Raw genomic sequence first — 19,498 nt, forward strand, 5'->3', positions numbered from 1 at the left:
ACCCCTGAGGAACTTAGAATTTAGTGGGGAAGACAGACATTAAACAAACAATTATGCAAGTAATAATCTATAGTTATTTATTACAGTTAAAGGAGGGAAGAGAAATATGGGTTATGAGGGCATTAAAGAGGAGACCTAGTCTAAGTAGCCAGTTCTCATGAAGGGACATGTATTAGTCGTTCTCCAAAGAAATAGAACCGATAGGGTGTGTATATGTGTGTGTGTGTGTGTGTGTGTGTGTGTGTGTGTGTTGGGGTGTGGAGGTGTGGGGGTGTGGTATATTTTTATAGAAATTGTCTCACACAATTATGGAAGCTGAGAAGTCCCTTGGCCTGCTGTCTACAAGCTAAGAACCAGGAAAGCCAGTGGAATACTTCAAAGTCCAAAGGCCCTAGAACCAAGAGTGCCAGTGTTGGAGGGCAGGAGAAGATGGGTGTCCCAGCTTAAAAAGAGAGTGAATTCACTCTGTTTGCTCTACACAGGCTCTCAGTGGGTTGGATCATGACCACTCACATTGGTGGAGGCAATCCTCTTAGTCTACAAATTAAATACTAACCTCTTCAGAAATACTCTCACAGACACACTGAGAAATAATGTTTCATCAGGGTGATAGAAATCTTCCGGAGTTAAACAACGGTGATAGCTGTACAATCACATACATTTTTAAAGGGTGGATTTTACGGAATGTGAGCTTTATCTAAATAAAATTTTTAAGAAAGAGCCTTAACTCAGAGATAAACATAAGCATGTTTATTGTCAACATTTATAGTGTCATGTCAAATAGGTCTGACATAAGCTTAAATAAATATATACTTTAAAAATATAAAATATTTTAAGTTATAATTTAAAATTCTCCATAAAACTCAAACACAAACCACATTGGTATTTCACACAGCTAATTTCTAATGGAGTTTACATAAATATTTACAACACTTAAACAATTTCAAAGAAAATAACAATTTATTCCATACATAGCCTGATCACAGTAGTTGTTCTCTCTTATTTCCCAGAGTTTTTCTGCCCCTTTGAAAGAACCTCTGCTGTTCTGATCCTTATCACATCTCTGTTTTGACTGTTGGCTTTGTCATTGCCATCAGCCAGAACTTCTCTGAAACTTTTTTTTTCAACACATGCTAAGCTAATGGACGTGTAGGAGAGTTTTGATTCTCACACTCCGCAAGGCTAGAGCAGCTTTGGCAATTACTGACTGAGGATTTCTCATTGCCAGTGATCAACTGAAAACTGGAGATTCCTCTGGAATTGTTAAATCTGCTTATAAATAAACATAAATGCTTGCTCACACAGGCATTCCTCTCTTCCAGAGCACCCTAACATACAGAAGAAAACAAACAGAGAATAACTATTAGACATCTTCATTCATTAAAAATCTACCAGGTGACTCTTTTACATGGTGAGTTTCGATCGTGAATTTAAAATCGTCCGTAATATACAAGAATTATGTTTACATATCACATCTGACAAACATCTTTGTAGGAATGAAAAGCACGTCCATCTTTCTGCATTCTTTTCCAACAAAGACATTCATAAAATTATACCTTCGTGTGCTTGCATTTATGCTTTTATTAGTTCCAAACATTTGGCCTCATGGAAGTTTCTCATCATGGAAACCACATATTTCTGAAAAAATACCTGACAATATACAAACCTTCCATTCAGTTTTTACTCTCCAATTCTACCATGTTTTCAAAAAAACAACTGTAGTAAAAACATTCAGAACTTTATTCTGGTTAACATCATGCCTTGCTAGGGGACAATAGGTTCCCTTTTTGATATAAATTTATAACAGATGTAACATAATTTATTAATAAACAATGAGGGGGTAATCTAGAATAAGTAACTTTACCAGATCATAGTTTACAACATTTACAAGTTTTTTAAGTCCCTATAACACTTGTATTGAACGAAGAATTATGGAAGATTATAACACATTCAGTGCAAGTAAAAAGATCACAATCTTTAAGAACTCTTTAAGAAACACTGAATCCCATAGGGATGAAAGTGATTAAACTGTGCATAGCAACCCTCACACAGAGTGTTCAGTAGGATTTGCACCATTAACAACCCTCCATGCATTTGCCTGTGGGCATTCAACATCTGTTTTTTTTTTTAAGTTATAATATTTTAAGCCATTTTTTCCTCTAAACTCTTGATAATTATTATTCATTCTTGTGACAGCAACTGTGTAATCAGCTGTCGAAACACTGTGAAGGGCAAAAGAAAGAAAGTCACAGAATATTGTGTTTCTGTGCCAAGATTTTACAGCGAGCAAGGGAGAGTTAGAAAAGGAATTCTGAGATTTCAGAGTCTTGGTCTCTTCACCTTTTCTTGGAAGAAAATATCCTTTCCCTTCATTAGCCAGCACTCTCTTAATCCTGAGAATAGGAAAGAGAACACTGAGTCTTTTCAGTTGAAGGCTGACCTTGCCCACTGGACTTTGATCTATTGAAGTGGTGGTGGGTGTTGCGGTTTCAGCCATAAAGACATCTGGCATAGTAGACAAGAAGGGCCAGAGACCTGAGGAGAGTTATCTGTCTCTGTTAACTTCAATGTGTCCCTCCAGTTCCCCAGACGCACCTGTGTTTCTGCAAATATAAACATGTATGTCATCAGAACACTTAATATTCTGCATACTGATCATGACAACAAAATGTACCTTCTAACACAGACTACTGTATACACTCTCACTAGGATAGACCATGTAGGAACATCAAATTCTATTCAGTTAGGACAGTGATGATAGATACATATTATACATCTGTCAAAACCTACAGAATATACAACACAGACTGAATTCTAATGTAGCCTGTGGACATTAATGAATAATAAGGTATCAATATTGGCCCATCAGTTGTAACACTAATATAAGATGTTAATAACAGGGGTAATTGGAGGGGGTAGTGAGGAGATATGTCGGAACTCTTTGTGCTTTCTGCTCAATTTTTCTGTAAACTTAAAACTGCACACACAAAAAAAGTTATTTTAATTTTTTAAAAAGTATTCAGAGGGACTTGAGCCTTCCAAATTCTCTCAAAGCAGGTCAGAGTAGTTAAGAACACAACTTTTAGAACCAGACTGCCTGGGTTTGGATCCTGGCTACACCACTTACTAGCTTTGAGATTTCAGGCAATTTACTTTACTTCTCTCTGTCTTATTTTCTTCATCTGTGTGATAAGAAATATAGTAACAGGCCAGGCTCGGTGGCTCATGCCTATAATCCCAGCACTTTGGGAGGCCAAGGCAGGCGGACCAGGAGTTCGAGACCAGCCTGGCCAACATGACAAAACCCCGTCTCTACAAAAACTACAAAAATTAGCTGGGTGTGGTGGCAGGCACCTGTAATCCCAGCTACTTGGGAGGCTGAGGCAGGAGAATCACTTGAACCCAGGAAGCGGAGGTTGCAGTGAGCCAAGATCATGCCACTGCACTCCAGTCTGGGCAACAGAATGAGACTCCATCTCAAAATTAAAAAGAAAAAAGAAAAAGAAAAGATAAGAAATTTAGGAACAGGCCATATCTCAGAGTTCCTAGCTTAAAAAAGTTCCTAGAATATAGTAAGTGCGATGTAAGGGTCAGCTATCTTCACTATTATCTATCATAAATGAAATTACACAATAAAGCTAGATCTCAGTTTCTTTCCTCTCCTTCTATAAAAAAATGAAACAACTTTCCAGAACAATACCCAGGTGATGATTTCTCCCCTGCTCTCTCCCTAAGATTGGCAAGTTTGGAGGGTTCAAAGAGAGACAGAGCACGTAGAGAAGATACCTCTCTCATAACCATTTGTGAGTTACAAGTCTTACCTGATTCTTTTGAACTTAAAGGATGTAAGAAGGCTTTTGGTAGCTTCCATCTGATTCAAGACTTTGGCAGCTGCTGTGGAATACATGAGAACACTAGGTAAAGCACTGTCTTCCAACATGCAGAGAGAAAAATATGTGGAATGTTCAATGGCATGCTTTGTATAAGAATGCAACTTACCTGGCAGGAACAAATTTCTTTGCTGCGAAAGAAAAGACAAACCACCATTAATTCAGACTAAATGACTTTTAAGGATATATTAAATCCAGATACAATGTGACTTAATTCATCAAGGTTGCAAACTCGATGCTTCAGGGCCTCTGTAATAATCAGAGCACAAGCATGGCTCGGTGGCATCTAGGGTAAAATGCAAAGTGCACAGCCATCCAAAGGGCATAGCAGCTTCCTAATGTCAGCAAATAGCTACGGGGTCATCTTGCTTGATTCAGCTCCCAATTTTTCATGAGAAGTCCAAAGTCTGAATTTAAACATGAGATTTCCTATTTTGTAAATGTCAGAACTTAACTCAAAAATGTTTTAAGTACTCTTAAACATGTAAGTCAAACAAACTATGAGTGTAGTCAGATGTGCTAGCATATTCCTTATGAGATACTCCCAAATTTAAGCATGCACTCCAAATAAATCTTAGGAAGAATTTTATCCATTTTCCTTAGAGGGCTCATCATGGCAGTCTCATTGCACAATTCCTGGAGGCATCATATAATCCAGCATGGATAGCACCCCCTGGAGTTGTACAATATTATGCACAACTAACATTTTTATTTCCTAAAACTCTTCCCACACTGAGTTGTACTACTAACTCTTTTCTTAAGACTTCTGCTTAATTATACTGCATTTATTAGTGTTTATCCAGATTCTAATTATTATTTAAATTAGTAAGCAAGACCATGACTTATCAATGAGAAAGAAATGTGTTTTCAAAAACATTTTTGAAGAACATTCATAAACTTCCTCACCTTTCCGAAAGCATTTCCGAAGCCAGAGGAGAAATGGAGCTAATGTCAGGAGGGAGAGTCCAGCAGCAGAAAGTCCAGCTACCAAGGGAATGTTGGACTCAGTGGGAGCTAAGGAAACAAGAGAGGAAGAAATGTCATGAGGAGGAACTGACGTTAAATCTCTCTGTCCTGTCCCATTGGCCTTTTTTCTGTACATTCATTACTAGGAGCAGAAGAACTATCTAGTTTAATACAAGAAGCAGAGATGTGGCATTAAAGGCCTTTGAGATCTGCTCCAAGCCACCTTTGAAGCTATTTCTACCATTGTCAGGCAGAACTCTAACTTGCCAGGCTTGTTCACAATACCACACCACACCTTGGTTAGTAAACACTGCATTTGCTTGCTCTCTTGCTCTCACTCCCTCTTATTTTCCATTTCCCCTTTCTCCTCTCCTCGCTCTGTCTCCTTTCTCCAGTTGTCAGAATTCTACCCATTTCATCAACATGCAACTTCTGTTTTTTCTCTATCCCCATACAACTTAATATTCACAACTTGTCAACCTGGGCAACCTTTCTGGTTTGGATATAATGGATAGTTGATTACTGTAACAAGATAGCTCCCCGTTTTTCTCTTTAATCCCCAGACAACCACCATCAATCAGTGCATCACCTTCACAGGTAGGCAGCATCCCAGACCAGTGTCCTGTGGCACCACATGTCATTGCTGCAGAGCCATTGAGCGTCCATCCTTCAGGACATGCAAAGTTGCACACAGTGCCAAACACGGGCTCCCCACTGCAGCTCATGTTGATCTTTTCCAGAACTGCCAGGCTTGAACATTTTACCACTGCAAATATTAGGTACACAGGTAGAGTTTCAGAAAAATCTACTGGAAAACTTCTAAAACTTGCTTAAAAGTCAATAATAAATGTAACATATAAGCACTACTTAGTTTTCAGCGTTTAGGAAACTAGGATCAAACCCCCTTGGGGCAATCCAGGTTCAGAAACTTATGAAGTATTTGACCTGTACCCTAAAAAAGTCTGTGCTCTATTCTACCTTGGCAGGAAGGAACCTCTTCTGTCCATTGTCCCTGAGATGTGCACTCAAGCTGAGTTGATCCATGTAATTCAAATCCTTCCTCACAGCTGAAGGCACAAGAGGACTTGTAGGTGAATTCTCCAATAGGAGAATGAGCACACCTCACCAAGCCCCTTGGGGGCTGGTGGACAGCATCACATCTCACAGCTGGAACACATGAGAGAGCACTTCAGAAGTTTGTTTGCATCTCCAGCAATGCATTTCCCAAGGTAACCACGTTCCTAAGTTCTTCAATAGTTTTTTATCTTAAAATAAAATAAAAACAAAGACTATACCTTCACATGTGGGCTTCTCATTGTCCCACTCCCCTGTGGGGCCACATTGGAGCCTTTTGGATCCCTTCAAGACAAATCCCTGTTCACAGGCGAACTCACAGCTGGACCCATTACGGAAACTGCCAGAAGCACTAGGAAGACAATTCATGTAGCCTCGCTCGGGGTTGGACAAGGCTGTGCACTGGAAAGCTGAGACATCAAAATGATGGTCAGAAAATACTGCAGTGGAACTAGAGAGTACTTGGCATTTGTTGAGTGCACCCAGTTCATTCAAGCAACACTTGGAGAACTGAAGATTCTTTATAATTCCCTGGACAAGTGGGAAGATGGCTGTTTTCTTTGAATTTCAGCCCCCTCACTGATCATGGCACTAATTAAAAGACTAGTTAACCAGAACATTAGTTCCTGAGCACTGTTCTTCTAACATACAAAATAAATTATGGTCAAGGGAAAGATTGCACACAGTCGGAGGACAGCATCTGGGTCATGGATGTGTATAGATGGTGCCAAAAAGAAAGAGAAGAAAGCACCCCTATAAAAGTTGTCTGTTTTGCAGTTTGGTTTTTGTGTTACAATGTTTTGCTACTGGAAAGCATTCTGTGCTGGCTTTGGCTAGGAGAAGGCCAGTACCTGATAGTAAAAACTGCTTGTTTTCAATATCCTTGCTCTCACTTAAAAGTGAATTAAAGTTTACTGCTTATACATGTATCAATACTATCTCTTTAGCTGACCCCATGCTTGAAACAGTCTCCTCACTGCTAATTATGAGCCATTTCAGAAGACAGATGTGATGAGAGTTTTATATTCAAATCATGTTCTCATTATTCTGCTTTCTGAATTTTCTAATAAGATTCCTTTAGATTAAGAATTCTGTCTATTCCATGCTAATGTCTGTAAAGTTATATTAGCACATCACAGTAAAAATAAACCAGCAAAGGATTCATTTTTAACACATATGATCCTTTCCCTGGCCAAACATTAGTTCTTTTAAATGAATCTCAAAGATATGAGTATTGCTCATCAAATCTGATTTCTATAGTTAAAGTGGGTATTGGTTTTTTTTTTCACTGTCCAAGTTTGAAGACAGTTGTTCTTTAAGAAAGTATAAATCAAAGGATCTTAAGCTTACCTTCGCAAACTGGGATTTGCTGTGTCCACTGCCCTTGAGTGGTGCATTCAACCTGGGCTGGTCCCTGCAACATGAAGCCTTCTTCACAGGTGAAGTTGCAGGATGATTTGAAGGTGAACTCTCCAGCAGGGGAATGGCTGCACCTCACAGAGCCATTCTGAGGCTGGCGGATGGCCCTGCATGTCACAGCTGTAACAAATATACCCATTGATATTAGCAGGGCCTAGAATTAGCTTGCCCATTTCCAGTATGGGTTGAGAAAAAGAATGTTAACAGTAAGTCTCCATGTAGAGCAACTCTACCTTTACACGTTGGTTTCTCGTTGTCCCAATTCCCAGATGAGGTACACTGAAGGCTCTGGGCTCCCATTAGTTCAAATCCTTCTTCACAGTCAAATGTACAGGTTGTGTTCCATGGGAAACTTCCAGGGTTTTGAAAACATTCCACAAACCCATTGGCTGGATTTGTCACAGCATCACACTCGACCACTGGGGATTTGAAAGAGCACCATGAATTTCACAGAAGAATGATCTTTTTACTTCCTATTGAGCTGGGGGCATAACAGAGTGAGGAAGCTGCCTTCAAAGGGTAGATCCCAAAGTCCTGCAGATCCCAAAGTCCTATGTCAATTCTTAGGGACATGCACGGCCAGAATAAAAGCTTTTATTCTTTTTCATGGATATTCTGTCTTATCTGATTTTCACTTTGCCTATGCTGAGCGGTCTCTAATCTATGTTATCATTTATGTGAGGTAAAAAATTTTTTAAGAAAAGATTCCAGATTAAGAGTTATGACCAGGAGTGACATACACAGGCTATTCATTTATTTTAGCCCATCAGAACATGAAGAACTGTTGTGTTTTTTTGTTTGTTTGTTTGTTTTTTTCTTTTGGCCTCTGGTTCAGAAAGATAAAATTGAGAGAGAAAAAGAGATACTAAGACTGCTTGACTATCATGGTCTTAAGTTAGTCCCATGGCGTGGAAAAGTTAAACAGGGAAAGAAGATGAGAAAGCCATTGATATTTCTAAAGCTTTACTGTTTTGTGATGTCCCTTACAAATCACCATAGCCTCAGAAATACCCGTTTCAAGCACAGAATAAAAAATCTCTCTCAACCCAAGCAGGTACTGGGTTGGCAATATACATTGGCTGAGAGAACAAGTTGTATTAAAAGCAAAAACAAAAACAAACTTTCCCTGAAGTTTTGAAAATGTTATAAGTTGGATTAAAAAACAGAAGGAATGAGGGATGAGTTAGAGAATGTTCTGTGCATTCTGAGAGGGATTTACCCTTGCAGGCTGGAGTAGGAGCACTCCATTCTCCAGAGGACATACACTGCGTGGTCTCCATGCTGCTTGGCAGGTAGCCCCTATCACAGCTGAGAGAGCAGGAAGAATTGTAGCTGAAGTTTCCCAGTGGGTGACTGCAAACCAGGCTTCCATGCTCAGGGGATTCCAGGGCTGTACAGTTCACAACTGAAAAAGAAACCCAAATCAGTTCTGCTCATCTCTCACCTTTAACAGAGAAGAACACTGGAAACTAGAACTACAGTTTTTTGTTTGTTTGTTTGTTGTTTTTAGTTTAAAAATTTATAAAATTTCTAATGGAATATGTAAAATTGACTGTAATTGTACCCCTTTTCTTTTATTCAAGAAAACGTTGATCCATAACAACAACAACAAAAAAGCAGTGACGACCACCACAAAAAAGAAATATTGAGTGATATGGGGAGAGTAGTGTAATTGTGTTTACCTCAGAACTGTTCAAATTATATGAACAAACACGCAAACTTACAACAAATTTCTTGTTACTTTTCTCACAACTACTAAATATACTACAGTAAGCTTCCACCCGGGGTGAGAACCATCCACAAAGCTGTATTTCAAATTTAAGTACTAGAATACATCACAAATTTTAAAACTCCAATGCTGCACTGTCTAATACAGTAGCAACTATCTATGTGTGGCTACTCCAATTTAAACGTGAATTCATTGAAATCAAATGATATTTAAAATTCAGTTCCTCAGTGTCACCAGCCACATTTCAAGTACTTAATAACCACATGTGGCTCGTAGCTACACACTGGATAGCACAGCTGTGGAACATTTCCATTATCACAAAAAGCTCTACTGCACAACGCCGTGCTAAGGAATTTTGGAGAGAAGCTAATCTAACTCTCTTAATTTACAAATTTAGTAACTGAGACCTCATTCCATTCAATCAACTTGCTCCATGCTACACAGGTAGTCATTACAGAGCCAGAGCATGAACCAAGATACCCTGGACTCTGAAACTCACTCATTTCTACTGCAACGTCTTGTTACCACCTAGATGATGTGAGTACCTCTTCCTTGCAGGTATTGCATGTGTCCTGTGCACCAGGCACTGTGTAACCACGAGCCTATGAAGTTCACGCTATTATCCTCATTTTACAATGAGAAAACTGTGACCTAGAGAGTTAAACTATCTTGTCAAGGTGCCATAATAAACAACTGGTGAATCTAGGACTCAAACCCAGAAGGGTCTGACTTCATAGTCTCAGCTCACGATCACCGTATGACACCATCTGCACCAGGGAAGGGAAGGCATGCAGACCTGACTCTAATGCCAGCTAGGACATGAGATCATGCTACCATCTCAAGTGAAGAAAGAGGTGAGAACCAGACTTACTTTGCTCACACTCGAGTCCACTGAAGCCAGGGTCACACTTGCAAGTGTAATTATTGATGGTCTCTACACATTCACCGTGGCCACTGCAGGATGTATTGGTACAGGCAGCTGCAGAAAACACAAAGCATGATGAGGAGGACTATTGCTGTGCTTATACTGAGTGCCTTTGATTTTAGAATCAACAGTGTGCAGCAGAGACATCAGCAGTGCTACAGAGTGCCATAGACTTTAACTGAAGTGTTTTACGAAGTTCCAAATCTGAGTTTTGGGCCCACCTATCCTAAACCTTGATGCTAATGTATAGCTGTGGCTGGCACCTACCATAGAAAATTTACTTCTTCACAAACTCTGAAGACAGTTCCCCTACCACAATAAACAAGCAATTAAAATATGTATTGTGTGTGTGCAATGTAAAGAACTACATATTTGCCTACAGTATTTAGATACATTTGATATACACACACACACAATGTGTGTATATATATATGTGTATGTGTATATACATATATACATACATATATACACATACCCACGTTTTCTTGCCCACATTCACACAAAACAGCAAAAGAGAGAAACTTCAGCAGTTAAACAGAATCTTTTAGAACATAAAATGACCACAATAGAGAGCAAGTTTTGCATGCCGTAAATTTGCCAAGATGCCCACACACTGAAACTACCTCCCACTGCGGCCGCAAACTCCCTACCTGTGTAGCACAGGGCAAGCTTCTTCTTGCTGCACCGCTCATCATTCCACATGCCCACATCTTTGTCTCTCTTGATGTAGATCTCCACGCAGTCCTCATCTTTTTGCCTATTGTTGGGTTCCCCTGGAGCCCAGTTCTTGGCTTCTTCCGTAAGAGGTTTCTGGGTTCCTACCCAGACCCACACATTGTTGACTTTTCTAATTCCAATCCAGTAATAACTTGGTGAATAGCTCAATATGGAGTTTAGGTACTCAATCTCTTCTTTGTTTTGAATTGCAACCAGATGCGTGTACCTTTGCTGGCAGTAAGCACTGGCCTCATCATAAGTCATAGCTTCCGTGGAGGTGTTGTAAGACCAGGCTCCACTCTCTTTAATGACAAGCACTAGTGGGAGAAAAAGAAAAGAAATGGTAGAGTTTGGTGCTGTTGTGGTTTAACTCTGATAACTGTGCTTTTTATTGTCTTATTTTTGGCAATGTTTGTGACATGGCCCAGACTTTTCTCATCTTTTCAAAAGTAAGAAGTACGTATGAAGAAACAGTGACTTATCGTTTATCTCTTTTGTGACTGGCCACCCACTAGGTGCTTTACCTGCACTCACTCACAACATTAGAGTAAACCCATTTTGTAGTAGAATAATAATCAGAATAACTAAGCTTTATCAAGCACTTAGTAGGCACCAAGTAGCACTATTTGAGGTACTTTCCATGAACCATGCTATGGAATCCTCACAATGCATCTGGGAAATAGGTCATTTATGATCCACACTTTACACTTAAGGAAAGGGAGACACTAAGAGGTAAATGGCCCCAAGCCCGGGGAAGAACACATTGCAGGTAGAGGTCAAGGATGCTGCCAGATACCCTGCACAGGACAGCCCCAGACAAGCAAGGATATTTCAGTCTGAAATATCTGTAGTGCGAGAATGAGAAATCCTGGTCTAATGACACTGACTTACCCAAAGTGAGAGCCGAGAGAAACTGTGAAGCAATCATGACTTCAAGAGTTCTTTTCACCCAAAGGTTTAGGCTTGAAATACTTTACTGGGGAGATAAAACACAAAATGAATTAGAGAAGGAAATCCTGAGTAGCCAGTTACATTATTCTTCCATGATGTTTAAGGCAGCATCCTAAGATTTTGGGTAAAGGATTCTAGTGCCATAATCTTTATTTCAGAGTTTAATCACATAAATAAACAAATTTTAAGATTTTCATCATTTAGGTCAAAGAGAAAAGACAGGTTTTAGCTACAATTCAATAAGAGCTTATACAGATGTGGTTTTTACTAGAAGGCTTTTTGCGTATCTGTGTTTCATGGCCCAAGGCTGCCCTTATAAAGCGTTCTGCACTTACTGTTTTGGGAAGCAGTTGTTCAAACCCAGGATCTCTCAGATGGGTATCACTGCTGTCTCTGTCTCAGGTCAGTATAGTAGTTTTGATGTGAAGTCAGCCAAGAACAGCTGAACACTACTGCGGCTGAGGCCCTTTTATAGGAGGGATTGCTTCCTGTGAATAATAGGAGGATATTGTCCACATCCAGTAAAGAGGAAATCCCCAATGGCATCCAAAAAGTTTCCCGGGAATATCCACGATGCTTAAAATTACAATGATGTCAGAAACTCTGTCTCTTGAAGCTACTTCATCTTTGTCCATACCTTTATATTGTATATGCAATTTTATTAATATGACACAAATGCATGATTTTTAATTCTAATAATGTAAAGTCTATGTCTTTAAAAAGTTGTAAAACTTTGCATGTTAGTAGTATCTCTCGTGTAGTTGTGGTAGAATTTCAGAAACATAAGGAAACCAAGAATAGGTTTGTCATCCGTAGTCTACTACCTTCAATTTCTCATTCCTGGCTGTTGATAACCAATCACTACTCATTTTTTCTTCCTTTTTCACCTGCCAATTCAACATATTTAACATGCACTGTCTCACAGAGGAATGACTCACAAGGTAGATTCTAATCTTCAGATTTTGCATAGCAGTTATGCCTAAATTAAAATATTATCTAAAAATAGTATCTACCACTCGAATGATTAAAATGATGTCTTATTTTTAAAAAATAAGAAAAATGGGAAATAGGTATTTACATCTGGGAGAGTTTCATGGTTTGTTCAGTGTAAAAAAATAAAAAGGAGGCTGGCGTGGTGGCTCATGCCTTTTTTCCCAGCACTTTGGGAGGCCGGATCACCTGAGGCCAGGAGCTCAAGACCAGCCTGACCAACATGGAGAAACACTGTCTCTACTAAAAATACAAAATTAGCCGGGCATGGTGGTGCATGCCTGTAATCCCAGCTACTCAGGAGGCTGAGGCAGGAGAATTGCTTGAACTTGGGAGGCAGAGGTTGCAGTGAGCCAAGATCACGCCATTGCACTCCAGCCTGGGAAACAAGAGTGAAACTCTGTCTTAAAAAATAATAATAAATAAAATAAAAATAAAAAAGAAAACTATATATCCATATTTAATTGCTCCAAATTTTGTTTAGTTTTTTTGAAATGTTAATGTGCAAAGAATAAAAACTCTTCCACAATGTAAACGGTGACTATCTCTGGATGGCAGGATTTGGGATAATTTTTATATCCTTCATTATTATTTTCAGAATCTTCTAATTTTTTCAATTTCCTTTTTTTTCCACCTTCATCATAACAAGAATACAGTTTAAAGAAACTTGTCTCTAGGCCAGGTGTGGTGTCTCATGCCTGTAATCCCAGCACTTTGGGAGGCTGAGGTGGGCGGATCTCCTGAGGTCAGGAGTTCCAGACCAGCCTGACCAATATGGTGAAATGCTGTCTCTACTAAAAATACAAAAATTAGCCGGGTTGTAGTGGCGCATGCCTGTAATCCCAGCTACTGGGGAGGCTGAAGCAAGAGAATCGCTTGAACCCAGGAGGCGGAGGTTGCAGTGAGCTGAATCGCACCATTGCACTCCAGCCTGGGTGACAGAGCAAGACTCCATCTCAAAAAAAAGAAAATGAAAAGAAAAGAAAAGAAACTTGTTTCCAAATGCAACAGAAGGAGATGTATGTGATATCCTATATTCCTGCTCTGCATTTTGACATTTCTTCTGGATGATTGTACATACATTCCCCATCTCTGCATCTTATCCAGTCTCAATGATGGTAACAGTAAATGGGGATCATTTTAATTTCCATATTCGGTAGGTTTTCAGAGCTCAAGTCAAGCTAATATTCTATATCTACTGCTTTTTAAAATAGGAGGTCTATCTAAAAATGTACCATCAGCAGACCTGAAAGAGTAGTGGTAAAAGCCTCGTTTTTCTCTTTATTTGTTAGCACTGGTCTTTCTGTGTTCACAAAGATGTCAAGACCCAAGACAAACAAGAAAAGAGAAGAAAAATGCCAAAAAATACAACTGATTAGAAAAAAATAACTTAATTAATGAATTTATTTCAACCCCTGTTTAAAAACATAGAATTTATTCCCTCCACCTTCCCACTCTCTTACAGGATCCAGATAGTGACATTATTCCAATTCTTTATCCCACTTTACTTAGCTCAATGTGGTTGTTGCTTCAATAAATTCAGAAGAGTGATCACTCACACAATGTTTATTTAGATTTTAGGGCAGAATGTCAAGCTGGGTTAATACATTATCTGTATGTATTTTATTTTTAATAAAGTATGAATACATAATCTGCTATTTTTTAAAAGCATGGTCAAATGTATAGTGTAGGCAAATCTTAAAAAACAATTTATCTTCGATATCAAAAAAGTACCTAATATTTTGCAAATAGAAATTAGTCGTAAACATCCCTAGATAATTACCTTTATTATTGTGAATTTTTCATGACTAAGTTTATAGTTTATCTCTTCCCCTGTTTAAAATTAGTTCAAAGATATCTAAAAATAGCCCCAGTGGTGATGCAGTTTCTATTTTACTTACATATATATGTCCTGGACCCCCAATTGTAATCTCTAACATTTATTGAGTGCTTACTATGTGCCAGGCCATGTTCGGAGCATTTTGTATGTTCACCTATTGATTATTTAATCCTTACAACAGCCTGTGAAATAGGTACTCTTATCATCCCCATTTTACAGATGAAAAAATTGAGAATCTGGGGGTTTTATCTCATTCAAAAGCACAGAGCTAAGGGTTGAAACCAGGTCGTTGATATCCAGAGCCCACTCCCTTACTTGCTACTCCAAACCATGATTTCTTTTGTTGTTATGCTCTGAGATTCCTTGTTCTACCCAAGTTGCCTGTACTCTTCTTGCCCTCTTCTTCCTGAGACCTCCTTGACCATCACAACTCTCCACTGAGAGGGCTGTGTCCTGGGTTCTGAGACATGGGGGCTGGAAGGGACCCCAGGGGCAGCAAGCAGTAGGGAGAGAATGCAGTGAGAACAGATCCTGGATCCCCAGTGCGTAGGTAGAAAGTGGACAAAGGAAAAAACAAACAAGGCAAGCGGAGCCATGCCTAGGTAAAGTTGATCCCTAAGCCACACTTACCAGAAGTTCCTGATTCAAAAGCAAATTTTCTCTCAGGTGAAAGGGCAAAATGATTATTCTAAATTTACATTGAGAAAGCTTCAGGGAGAGAACCCAATATTGGAAGGATAAGAGAAATAAGGAGTAGACGAGATAGGTGAATAATGGTAACTTATATGTGGAATATATGTAATGTATATAATATATATGTAAAAAGTATATATAAAAACATATAAAATACTGTGAAAGAATCGAATCTCGAGACCTCAAATTCACTATGCCAAAGGGAAAGTTAAGCTTGAGAAATGAGTCAGGCAAATCTGCCTTCCTTTTTTTCCCAAATACCTGTAATTTCACATGCTTACTTTATCATATATAAAATGTAGATGTACTGAGCAGGAGATCAATGCATAATTTCCCTCTACTCCCTTCTTTTTACATGTGAAGTGTAGACTTACTGAGTGTTAATCAGAGCCTTGCAACAATATAAACACTTGCCTCATTGCCAACCCGTCTTTCATTTTTCTTCTTCCCCTCCTGCTTGCTCTTTCCCCTCTAAGGATGGACGTTCCCAAAACCCTCTTTGGAAAGAGCAGAGGTCACAGATCCTACAGTGATTTGTGTTTCTTTTACCTGGGACAAAATAAATCTCCAATCTATTGAGATATGCTTCAGTTACTTTTTGGTTTACAATATGTACATATTTTCATATATCATGTATATAATTTATATGTATATAATATATATATACTTGTTTTAACCAGAGGTGTGTTATTCAAAATCCACTTATCCTTACAATTACCTTCATTCTCCCACAATATTTTCTATGTCCCTGCCCCTGAGGTTGGGACTGCAAATCAGGTACATGGGTACTGGGAGCTGATGGGCTCCCTTCTGGCTGCCTGGGCTGCTGAAGAGGTCATAGACAGACCCGGCTTTCCTCTCATGGAGAGGCCCTGGGCCAGCACAGGGTGGGAGTGGGATTACAGCCAGACTATAGCTTCTTCACCTGCTTTTTCCTATCAGGATCTCATAAGAGGCAATTGCTTATTTTTTTAGGGTGGGGGCAAATTGGGGGAGTTGAAGAGGAAATTAGGTGAGATTTGAATAGCTGGGCATGTTGAATATTATGAATATTATCTCCCTCTTCAAATAATCCAAAATATACCCCCAGGAAACAGGCTGATTAGAGGTGCTTCAAGGCTCCACTGGAACTCCCAAACTCTGAAGATGTAGCTGGCCGTTACCGGACGGCCGGTTTTCAAGCCTGGCCTCACAGGGACCCTCTTGGCAATTTCCTACATGGGGGAAGCATCCGCTACATGGATGAGAATGAAAAGAGGAAAGAAGACGGTGCAAACACAGGCACACCCCAGTGTCTGCCACCAGGGCTATTTCATCTATGAGGTGTCACCCTTCCTGGCTTTATTGCCTCTTTTCCTGGAAGTCTCTTGTCCTCTCCTCCACACCCTTTAATCAGGCATAAAAGACTTTAACCACTTTTGCTGTGTGCCCAGGCCCAGTCATTCTCACTTTTATGGCAAAGGGAATGAGAGACGGAGAGACAGTCAGAAAGAAGAGATTGGGGACCCCAAGACAAATGTTAGAGTTTTAACCAAGGCCACCCTGTGGACAGATTATTGGGTTTCGTGGAAGGCAGCACTGGCCACAACCACACGTGGCAAAAGCATCTATCGAGAAGTGAAGTTATATTTGGGTCCTCAGGGCTGAATATGACCGGGAAGCAGGGGCGGTGGTGTCCTCCTGCCTTCCTGAGGCTGTCTGATCCCTTACTTCTGGGAAGGTTTGTTTTACCCCTGAGTGCTTAGTTTTGAAAGCCTTAGTTCCCTCTCTTCCATAAAAAAGCTCTACTCTGCTAACATCTAAGTTACCTTTGCAGTCTTCGGTAGAGGGAGGAAATCCCAATAAACATTCCACCCTATTTGCAAAATACAAACACGGTATTTCTTGCATTCCCAAAATTGTAAAAGAAAATGTTCATGTATCACCACAGTAGAGAATGGCATTTTTTGTTTGATCAAAACCTAAAAATATTTGATGAAAATGTGTCTGGTTCTAAGTTTATTTCCCAGAAAGCCATGTTTACTCACTTGGAATTTATAGACATAATATCTGAGTCGAGTAGGAGCTCCGGGCTCTATCTCACTCTTCTCTCCCACACCCAGGGGGAAGTGTAGGGTTCTCAGACTTTAGAATAAAGAAGAACCACCTGGACAACTCACCTAAAATGCACATCTTCAGGTCCCATACTCAGAGGCTCTGACTCAACAGGTCTGGGTAGAGTCCAGGAATTTGGGCTTTAAATGAGTATCTCAGGTGATTCTAACACAGAATGTGTAAGATGACCAGATCCTATCACACTTAGATATATTGGCCTAGGGCCACCTAACTTGGAGAAAATGTTAGTAAGATCCCATGGTTGGTGCTCAACTATAGGTACCAGAATTTTTATCAAAATTTACTATCATTATGACACCTCTCTTTGGAACTGGAAGGCTAGAACCCCACTTGTAAAGTGCTGGGGAAATACATGGAAAATTTAGGGTGAGTAGCATTTTGAATTCTTACACATGGAAAGTGAATGTGTAAGAATTCTTACCAACAATAACAAAAAAAAGAGTGAGAGAGATTAACTGCTAAAGAATTAACACAAATACGTATATATTACTTTATTATCTTTTCTCTGATTCCAGAGGACTTTGTAATTCCACTAATTCTCCTTGAGCTTCCAGGATGATCTGAGACTTTAATTTTTCATGTGCTTTTTGCTTCCTATTTGGCAGTGCCTTATCTTGAAGTTTCCGCCTTCTGCTTGGGGACCTAAAAACTAACTAATGGGAATTTTTTCAAAATGAGCCAACTCTGGTGAATTCCCAAAGCGGAAGAAACAAGTGAGGATGGGCTGGTTAATTAAGAGAACTTTTCCTGAATGTAGCCAGACTGTTTGCCGACTGTTAACACGAGGGAAGAAATACCCTTGGATTTTAGAAGAACCCCTTCTTTGTTTTCCTTGGCCACTTGTGCTGCTTATTTTGTAAGTCAGAAATTTCCTGAAGGACTATTATTAGCTTTGTTCTCAGTGCTTCACGTCAGAAAAATTCTGCTCTGGCCACTTTTAAACGTATAATTTGGATTTTACTGTATTAGAAAATGTAACAATTACAGACAGCTCTAAAAGGACACCAAAGGGCAAAGAAAATGGGTAACCTTTTTAACCAAATCTAAAATGGGTGATTTTGGAGAAGTAGGAGAAAAACCTGAATTTTCTAGATCTCTTTAGACCTCAACAACTGATATGTTAATTTTGTAGGTCTTTGATATTTGGAAATGATTGGATTAACCTGATAACAATGAATATTTAAACACAGTGATTTGGCCAGGAGCAGTGGCTCATGCCTGTAATCCTAGCACTTGGGGAGGCCGAGGCGGGTGGATCACCTGAGGCCAGGAGTTCGAGACCAGCCTTGCCAACATGGTGAAACTCCCCATCTCTACTAAAAGTACAATATTAGCCACACATGGTGGCATATGCCTATAATCCCAGCAACTCGGGAGGCTGAGGCAAGAGAATCGCTTGAACCTGGGAGGCAGAGGTTGCAGTGAGCCAAGATCGCGCCATTGCACTCTAGCCTGGGCAACAAAAGCGAAATTCTGTCTTAATAAATAAACAAATAAATAAATACAGTGATTTAACACAAGAGATTTCTATTTCACACTAATGAAGTCTGTGACTGGGGCAAGCTTCTTTGCCTCATTAAGTCTCAGATTTCCCGAGAACTTATTTATTTATACCAAGAGTGCTTGACTACCATCTCTGCTAGCTGTGACATAACATGACAAAAGGTATAAGTAGGGAAAAAGGCACTAATTTATATCAAAGCATTCTTTATTTTTCCTTGCTGTGAAGTTTTTAGCTAATAATTCATAAGAATATACCATATTTAGAGTGTTTACTATGGGCCTAGCACTTCACATACATTGCTTCTTACAAACTTTACAAAGTGAAGGTAGATTTTAGTCTCATTTTACGGAGGACAAAACAGAGACCTGGAAAGTTTACATAATTTGCTAGTGTTTTTTCCCCTAATAAATGGTAGAGTGGAGATTCAATCTCTGTTCCTCTAAAGTCCATGTCCTTTTTATTGACTTCATGCCTACTCAGATTTAAATTTCAGCAGGGAAGTAAACCGTAGTTTTTACATGAGAAAATGTTATAGCAACCTTCTTGGCTTCCTTTACCCCCACCCCAGTTTCGTGAGCTTAGTGTCTTAGATCAGGTTCCTTTAGAAGCAGAATCTGAAATAAGGATATGGGTGCCAGTCATTTACTGAGAAAGTGACCCCAAGAAAGCCTAGTAGGGAAGTGAG

General features: G+C 39.5%; 1 protein-coding gene across 1 annotated transcript in view; it reads right to left on the minus strand.

The window, feature by feature from the left end:
* Positions 1 to 735: 735 nt before the first annotated feature.
* SELE (selectin E) overlaps positions 736 to 19,498 on the minus strand; it is a 41,549-nt gene continuing 22,786 nt past the window's right edge. Inside the window, exons 2-15 of the mRNA XM_011962262.1 lie at positions 12,007 to 12,159; positions 11,612 to 11,696; positions 10,654 to 11,037; positions 9,950 to 10,057; positions 8,569 to 8,754; positions 7,583 to 7,768; positions 7,281 to 7,469; positions 6,152 to 6,340; positions 5,835 to 6,023; positions 5,446 to 5,622; positions 4,797 to 4,904; positions 4,000 to 4,021; positions 3,822 to 3,894; positions 736 to 2,603 (exon numbers count right to left, since the gene is read on the minus strand). Coding sequence (XP_011817652.1) covers positions 3,837 to 3,894; positions 4,000 to 4,021; positions 4,797 to 4,904; positions 5,446 to 5,622; positions 5,835 to 6,023; positions 6,152 to 6,340; positions 7,281 to 7,469; positions 7,583 to 7,768; positions 8,569 to 8,754; positions 9,950 to 10,057; positions 10,654 to 11,037; positions 11,612 to 11,648 — 1,833 coding nt within the window. The 5' untranslated portion in view covers positions 11,649 to 11,696; positions 12,007 to 12,159 and the 3' untranslated portion in view covers positions 736 to 2,603; positions 3,822 to 3,836. The remainder of the gene's footprint in view (positions 2,604 to 3,821; positions 3,895 to 3,999; positions 4,022 to 4,796; positions 4,905 to 5,445; positions 5,623 to 5,834; positions 6,024 to 6,151; positions 6,341 to 7,280; positions 7,470 to 7,582; positions 7,769 to 8,568; positions 8,755 to 9,949; positions 10,058 to 10,653; positions 11,038 to 11,611; positions 11,697 to 12,006; positions 12,160 to 19,498) is intronic.

Source organism: Colobus angolensis, unplaced genomic scaffold (genome assembly GCF_000951035.1).
Source record: "Colobus angolensis palliatus isolate OR3802 unplaced genomic scaffold, Cang.pa_1.0 Scaffold59, whole genome shotgun sequence".
Lineage (NCBI taxonomy): Eukaryota > Metazoa > Chordata > Mammalia > Primates > Cercopithecidae > Colobus > Colobus angolensis.